Genomic DNA, 9,031 nt, shown 5'->3' on the forward strand with positions numbered 1-9,031 from the left:
TCTATAAATCTAACGGTAAATGTGTTAGTAGATGATAAAATAACTCTCTTTAAAAAAAATTATAATGTAAAGTTTATCATATTTAGTCTTTATTATGTCTTCGAGAGTATAATTTTACTTTTCATTCCCTAATCTTATATACGTGGCAGAAAACAAGTGTCCCATCTTTTATTTGAAGATAGATATTTTGAATTTATTATATTATAAAACAAATACCGCTTGTGAATTTTTTTGACTAGAAATCTATCATTTTCAATTTGAATGGGCACAGAAATGTTACTAATATAAAATAATTTATGCAAAAATAATATAATATAATTCGGTATTTGATATAACACAATTTTAATTTAACAAGAATCTGGCGTCAATAAATAACACATAAAAATAAATCTTACACATTTTTTAAGGGTCTTTTCATAAAGTTTAGAACCTTGACTAAATTAATACAATGCATGAATTACTTACGAAAAAGCCTTCTAGAAACAAAATTTTAAACGTGAAAAACATCTTAACTAGTTCAAAATACAATGTCTTGAATGTGAATGAAAAAAACTAAGGTAAGTGCAACAATATCAACCTTCCTCTCTCCCTTCTTTTCTACAATAAAGTCAACATTATATCTTCATTGTAATTAGTGATGGATCTTACTCAATATTTGTGGAGATGCCAAAATATACTTAAAATTTATATATTTAATTATGGATTCGTAAGATTATTGAACTCAGTAATAATTTAATCAATACTAAAATTTTTAGTTATATTTTGTTTTTAATGTAAATAATCATATCATCAGCAAAAAAATTCATCTTCTGATTTATTTTGCAATTTTATTTTGAGAATTTTCATTGTAGAAAATTATTTTTTTGATATAGTTGTAGAAACAAGAAGAGTTAAAATAAGACGAGATGAATTAAAAAATCAATCAAGTAGATGTAATTGACTTCCTATTTTTGTCAAAGATTGATTTTGTCTATTTTCTTCGTCACGGTAGCTTCCATTTTATCATTTTTAAATAATTAATTTATTCTTTTATTTCTTCATCAATATACTTATGTTTTAAAAAAATACTAAAAGATAATTTATCATAATCTAAATAAAAATTGCGATACGTAATTAATAAAAGAAAAATATATGATAATCAAGTCACGATTAAAAACCAGTTATTAAAAAACACTTAGTGCATTGCTTTTTCATATATATTTATAAAAATGAATATACCAAATGCTCGTAAGATAAAAAATAATATTATATATTAAACTAATATTTCATTATCAATTGAGAAAAAAAGAATTATTTTTTTCTTCAATAATAGAAGAAAGCATACAAAAATGAGAGCACAAAATAATGAATTTGTGTGCAACTTTCTTTTTTTCTTCATAAATAAAAGAAAACAAAACAAGTAAAAGTCTAAAGTGGGTACAATACGTTAACTCGAAAAATAGTGAAAGAAAAAATAAAAAATATCTTAATAAATTTGTTTATTTTTTATTAAATTTAATTTTATGCTTTATTATTTATTAGCATTAAATGTTATATTTTATAAAATAAATAAAAAGATACATATTTTAATTCTTATCAATTCCCAGTATATATTTTTATTATTTAAAAAATTCCAAAAAATCAAATTTCTTATACATAATTTAAAAAATAAAAAATAAAACAATTTTCATATAACATAAATAAAAAAATTTCAAAAAAGTTGGAGGAGCCACAGCTTCCCCCTGTCCCTTCATTGCTCCCCCAATGATTGTAATATATTCTCATTGAGTAGATACTGATTCCTTATTACATAACTCAAAGCATTCATGTTAAATACACTAACAAGATTATGGTTTTTATAGAATTAACGGTGAGTTCATATTAGGATGGTAAAATAAGTCAAATTAACTTATAAGGGTTCACTCATCATCAATTAAATTAAAAATACTTGATTCGATTCATTTTATTTTTTTATAGTAAAAAATTTTATAATCTGACTTGACTCACCATAAATTGATGAGTTGACTCACTTATACATATTTTATTTTGTAATATTTTATATATTTATTGAAATACAATGAACGTCTTGACTTGATTTACTTTTTTATAGTGTTGATCAAAGTGTACATCTAATTCTTCAAGAATTATTATAAAAATGGTAGTTCAAAATTAAAATACAAACGTATATAATTTGGCAAAACAAATAATTTTAACATCTAAACTATTTAAACATATTATTGAACAACATTTTAAAATTTAAAAAGATCAAACTTTGAAAATATTCAATCAAATGTAGTAAATAATTATAATAAAAAGCTTTAAAAAATTGTAAAAAAACTAATAAAATATTATTGTTGGTAAATTACGAATCAACTTACCTTCGATCCGACTCAAACTCTTTTAATATATTGATAAAGTGAAGCAAGTTTAATTCAACTTATATTTAAAAAATTATTTTTTTTCAATTCAACCTATTCGAACCAATGTTGTTAAATTTGACTCATGAATTATAAATATTTTGACATTTGTAACTAAGATGTTTTACTAAATTTTTTGTGTTGGATTTTAAAATAGAGATTTTAATGTATTACAAAAATTTAATATATTTTAAAATATTAAAACTAATATAGTTTGAAAATAAAACAGATATATAGAATCCAAAAAGCTAAAAATTATCGAAATTTCAAATTGCACAATAATTCATCTTCTTTCTATTTTTAAAAAATGACTTCCTATTTAAATAGTGAAGGAAAAATCATAAAAATACCTGCAAGAAGTTTCAAGAACGGTTAAATCAAGAGCAGATACCTGATTATTTTAATCTATCACAATCCTCAGTAATCAAACATGCCGTACATTGCAGGACTTTTCATGGATTATTCCACTTTTTATAAACTACTGAATTTATTAGCTTTGTCCACCTAAAGATAGTAAAGAATACAATATAAATATTAAAATCCAAATTAATTTATTTTCAATTCACCTCGTAACAAGATGATATTTTTCTGTTTGATTCACCTATTATTGAGAACAACAAATTTATGTTCTTATACATAGAGTTAGTTCTATTAGTAATATTTATTTCAAAATGTAAAAATATCACATATATAGTTAAATAATTAGAAAAACATAAAGAAATTGTTTTATTATACCAACTGCTCTACGCGCTAGGTGATATTAGCCTCATAGGTTTTATTTTTAATTGTTTATATTATTTGATTTATCTGTGTAGTTGCTACTCTGAGAACAATAATGTAAAAGGGAGAAAAACTAAAACCTATAGAAGTTTCTTTTGGAAGTGATAGAATCCCCTCTTGTTCCACTACAAACCAAAAAGTCAAAAACTTTGGAACGAGGCTTGTCCCAGAAGTTTTGAAATTTCTTTAACCTCAATTCTGAATCATATAATATTAATTAAGTCTATGACTACTATCTCTCTCTTTCTTATATTATATACAATAATATTGTAACATCTTTCACATTAAAAAAAAAAATCTATTTTAGCATTTTTATTTAACATTTTCATTTCCATTGCCCTCCACTAGAATTAATTCTCAGATGTGTATTTTTCAGACCTATATATTATAATACAAGTCCCTGTGTTTGTGGTTGATGATATGCATATCCTTCCAATTCATTTATTTAAATGCTGCTTTGTCATTGTATAAACAACATGTTGAATTATTTTATGTTCTATCTACATCTTCTAGAAACCTATCCAATTCAGGTTGAAACCATACCAACCGAGTACAATTTTCAATATCTGAAGAACAAACACGCACCAAAAAATAAATAGTAAAATCGTCTGACATAATACCCATTTTCTTCTATCTGCATAGAAACTGCTTTGTGTTTACACTATTGTTGAAGTTTACTGTTACCATTACATAAAATACATAATTAATCGAAATTTTATAACTTTAAAATTTATTTACATAGTTAAATATGTTTTTAGTGGTGATGAATAGAGGAGTAGATATAGATACGTATTGAAGCATTAGTATGAGTTACGGAATTTAAGGTCAACGAAAACCCAACAAAAGCAGAGAAGAAAAATAGGGTTGTACTGAATGGAGCGGTATGAAATCACGAGCAGCAGTTTGTGGAAGTCTTTACCAAATGGAAACTAGAAAGTGAAAGGAAAATGTGGAAGGTGCTGCTTTCGCAATTGAAAATATTCGAAACACGATGACAAGTCAAAGCCAATAATTTCCAAATTTGTGACCGTGAGTGCATGAAAGTCAAGTGGGGGTAGCTACGTCATTTGCCTTCAACCAACATCTTAGACTTGGAATACTCGGTTCCTCATTATCAAATCCTATTAAACAAATACATATTTATTCACATAATATTTCGCAATTTCTTGCTTGCCAAACAACCCTCTCTTTCTCTCTGTGTATATATATATTATGAACAAAAAGAAGAAATCCATGGCATATAGGACCTAGACAACTAATCAAAAGTAACCTTTATAGGAAAAAATCAACATTGTGTTCGTATAAAAGGGTGCTCAAAACCTCTTTTCTCTCTCAGCAGTTGAAGATTTTGGAATAACCTTTCACTTCCCTTTCCATTTCCACCACCGTCTATCTCTAAATTTTCATACCTAATACATTCAAATATCTCAACAAGTTGAACCTTCTTCGAGTATATATCTCTATACAAACATCTTTCTTTCATCAGCTATGAGATTGTAGATTCATTTATCATCACCACAAAGAGTTAAAGTTTCGAGCTTTAGTTTTTTCTGTCTTGATCAAGAATGACCCTGATGAAAAGCATATGGAAATCCATCTTCCCGGGTTGTTACAAGGGTGAGTATCCCTCTCCGAAGCCAAAGAAGGTGGTGGCTACAAAGCCAAATTCTTCTCACAGGATTTCTGTCACGGATTTGAGTTATCCAAGCACGACTCTTTCAGAGGATCTCTCCATTTCCCTAGCGGGGACCAACCTCCATGTTTTCTCACTTGCTGAGCTCAAGATCATCACGCAGTCTTTCTCTTCCAGCAACTTTCTAGGAGAAGGTGGGTTCGGACCCGTGCATAAAGGGTTCATTGATGACAAGCTCAGGCATGGCCTCAAGGCTCAACCCGTGGCTGTTAAGCTCTTGGACTTGGATGGCTCGCAGGGCCACAAAGAGTGGTTGGTAAGTACTTTGTTTTCTTCCTCGTAAATTTGTGACAAAATGAGTGTTTTTTCAGATCTGTTTACGAGGTTTTTCTGACTTGTGTGTGGTGATGACAGACTGAAGTTGTTTTTCTGGGGCAACTGAGGCATCCTCATCTGGTGAAGCTGATAGGATACTGTTGTGAAGAAGAACACAGACTTTTGGTATATGAATATTTACCAAGAGGAAGCTTGGAGAATCAACTATTTAGAAGTACGGTTTTTATTCATTATTAACTATCTTTAACTCTTGCCATAATAAGCCTTATTAAGAACTAATTAACCTTGATGATTAATTAACTAATCCAGGATTCACAGCATCACTACCATGGTCAACGAGAATGAAAATTGCTGTTGGGGCTGCCAAGGGTCTAGCCTTTCTTCATGAAGCCGAGAAGCCAGTCATCTACAGAGATTTCAAAGCTTCCAACATCTTGTTAGATTCTGTAAGTGTCCCTAGTTTATATCTCCTTTTTCAATCATATAAACAAGTTCATAACTTGTGTTTATTTGATATAGTTAACATGAAATATTAAATTATTGTTGCTAATTAAGGAATTTTGGTATACTTTATGTTCTATTACTGTGATTCTTACTCTTGTAATTTAATATTGTTGTAGGATTACAATGCAAAGCTATCAGATTTTGGGTTGGCAAAAGACGGTCCCGAAGGAGATGACACCCACGTTTCAACCCGAGTAATGGGCACACATGGATACGCAGCCCCAGAATATGTGATGACAGGTAACTTAACTTGATTAGTTTTCAATGCCAACTAATCCACTTTTGTAGTACCAATTAAGTACATTAATTACTGGTTTTGTACCTTAAAAAGTGGAAGTATTAGCTGTTTATGTGAATGTGTTTGTTTGGTTTTTTCAGGTCACTTGACAGCAATGAGTGATGTGTATAGTTTTGGGGTAGTGCTGTTGGAGTTGCTGACAGGGAGAAGGTCAGTGGACAAGAACCGTCCTCCAAGGGAACAGAACCTAGTGGAGTGGGCAAGGCCAATGCTGAATGATTCAAGAAAACTGGGTAGGATAATGGACCCTAGACTTGAAGGGCAGTATTCTGAAATGGGGACCAAAAAAGCAGCTGCATTGGCCTACCAGTGTCTCAGCCACAGACCTAGGAGCAGACCCTCCATGAGCACAGTGGTTAAGACCCTTGAGCCACTTCAGGATTTTGATGACATCCCAATAGGAACATTTGTTTACACTGCTCCACAAGATCATAACAACAACGAAGTGCAGAACAATGCAAAGGATCAGCTTGAAACACCTAGAAGGAGGGAACACAACAGCAACAACGGCCAACACCATCGTAGGAACCACAACCTTAACAGACATCATCCTCTGAAGTCCCCGAAGAGCCCTAAGCCACAATCACACACACATTTACGTTCAGTGAATAACGATCACAACAACAACAACAACAGACACAGAAATGGTAGAGGAAGTGGATCAAACTCTCCTCCATCACATGTGAAAAGGCCTGGAATTGTTACCTGATATATAGATACATAAAAATCATCATATATACTGTATATACATAGATATTTTCACTTGATTTTCTCCACAGAATTGTTCAGTTTTATGTAGTGGGCCCTAGCAAAAAAGAACACAGAGTGAGCGTGCAAGAATTGATTAATACATGGTCCAAACATGGAAAGCATGCATGAGTTATTATAGTAATTTAATTTGTTAAACTAAGGGAGGATTAGAGAGTTAATTGTTTTAAATTGCATGTGCTTATATAAATATTGTGATGAAGTTTTCTTGTGGATGGATGAAGAGACTTGTTCAATAAAAATGGAGAATTACCAACTACTTATTAGTTGTTGAACAAACATATAAAGATCTTTCAACAACAATGGTTACAGCTAAGAGGTTTGACCAAACATGAAGTAATATATTATATTGAATAACATTCCAGTGTGTAATTAAGCTCATTTTAGATGCTAATTATAATAGTTTTTATCATAGATAGTGGAGACAGCAAGGAACCCTTATATAAATGTATGTGTACTTGATGGATAAATAACAAACGTGTAGTTATCTATTTGACGAAAGATAATCATTAGGGTGGGGTGAACGATTAGAGAAACAAAAAGTATTAATTGGTGGCTCCACTAGTCTATATTTCACACAATATTTTTAAATTGAATTGTTAATTGCACAACTCAAATTACTGATTTCAAGTTCCATAAATATAATAACTATAATCCAAAACACTTAATAATACAAATAAATATATATATATATATATATATATTGAATAATTAAAAATATCGTAATTTTATAACAATAAAAAATAAAATTAAAGCGTAATTTGTAATTTTAAATTAAGTAAATCATAATACTTATACTAAATGTCAGTAATATATATATATATAGAGAGAGAATAACGTCTGTTAAAAATTACCGGGTTGCAGGTAAAATAAAGAAATAATAAACATTTGAAGTTGACTTTTAATTTTCTAAGAAAAAATTAAAATAATATTTTTATTATCATGGTGTGACTCTTTCAATGGGATGATTTTGACTGTTTTTGTTGATTTTTCAGTTCTTCTACAGTTTTTTCTACTAGCCAAATTTGTGAATTTTTTTAATTACATACTTAATTGGTGTACTAGATTTTTTTTGCTCTATGTAACCTATTGATCCAGTTTGACATGTAGTACTGATAGAAATAAAAAAGAAAATAAATTATTAATATAATAAGTAATATGAATAGAGAGTTATTCATATATATATATATATATATATATATATATATATATATATATATATATATATTATAATTCTAAATTAGTATACGTGTACTGTGTTGTAATAAACTTTGTACTACACTCATTTTAAGATCACAATTTGAGTAAAAGGTTCTAACTTAATCAGTGTGACTTGGCTTATGAATAAAACAATTTCAATTTATAGTTTTAATATTATTGTAACTTTTATTATATAGTATTAATTTTACAAAAATATTTGTTAGTAGGTGTATCAGTATTTATAAAAATAATTATGGGTATTATAATATGTTTATAAATAATTTTTACTGACACATATCTCAAATTATTGAAATTTATAAAAATATTGTCACTGTAAATTGTTTCCCTATTAATTGGACATTGACAGAATCTTAATAATACAAAATAATAGATATTCCGTCACTTTCAATGTAAGAGTTCTTCAATACTGAATCTACTTGATATCAGTTGTTTAATTAAAATATCATTATAGAGGAATATATATTTGTTAATTTGCTATTTTTTCTATATCAAAACTATTCTTTTAAATGAAAAATATGAAAGAAATATTTAATGAATTGTTTATAGCATGATGAAATCATGTGATATAATATTTATATTGATTTTGACAACAGACTCCTTCTAGATTGAGCATCATGTTCAGCCACGAGTCCCTGTCAATATTTATTTATAAAATGATAAGAGTTCAGAAAGGAATTATTTAATATTTTTTTTTGTTAGTTTTAGCTTTAAAAAGTTTTTCTCGTTTTTTAACAGTTGTTGACGACAATAATAAATTTTTAAAACAAATCAATTTCATAAATATTCGAATTCTTTTTAGTCATATTGAATAATAATACTATTATTAAAATAGATATGAAAAATGTTGTTGGTGACAACAATTGTTCCATGATCGCTTGTTACATATATTATTGTTGAAAAAATAGAGAAATAAAATTTTAGGTAGTGTCAACATCAAATTTTTTCAAGACAATAATAATAATAAATGATAAAGTAAAACTAACTTGAAAAATAAAAAGAAAAAAACATATGTATTAATTTGAAAAAAAAAAATCTTTTGGAAAAAAAAAAACGCTGGCTACTAAATACAATTTAAGATTATCCTTTGTGTTGAAT

At 28.1% G+C, this 9,031-nt stretch overlaps 1 protein-coding gene across 1 annotated transcript; it reads left to right on the forward strand.

Annotated features, from left to right (window-relative positions):
* Positions 1-4,398: 4,398 nt before the first annotated feature.
* Positions 4,399-6,974, forward strand: LOC114195944 (serine/threonine-protein kinase RIPK-like). The gene is made up of 5 exons (XM_028086396.1): positions 4,399-5,125; positions 5,224-5,359; positions 5,455-5,591; positions 5,766-5,889; positions 6,028-6,974. The coding sequence occupies exons 1-5, from the start codon at positions 4,742-4,744 to the stop codon at positions 6,654-6,656; spliced, it is 1,410 nt and encodes a 469-aa protein (XP_027942197.1). The 5' UTR covers positions 4,399-4,741; the 3' UTR covers positions 6,657-6,974.
* Positions 6,975-9,031: the final 2,057 nt, after the last annotated feature.

Source organism: Vigna unguiculata, chromosome 9, assembly GCF_004118075.2.
Source record: "Vigna unguiculata cultivar IT97K-499-35 chromosome 9, ASM411807v1, whole genome shotgun sequence".
NCBI lineage: Eukaryota > Viridiplantae > Streptophyta > Magnoliopsida > Fabales > Fabaceae > Vigna > Vigna unguiculata.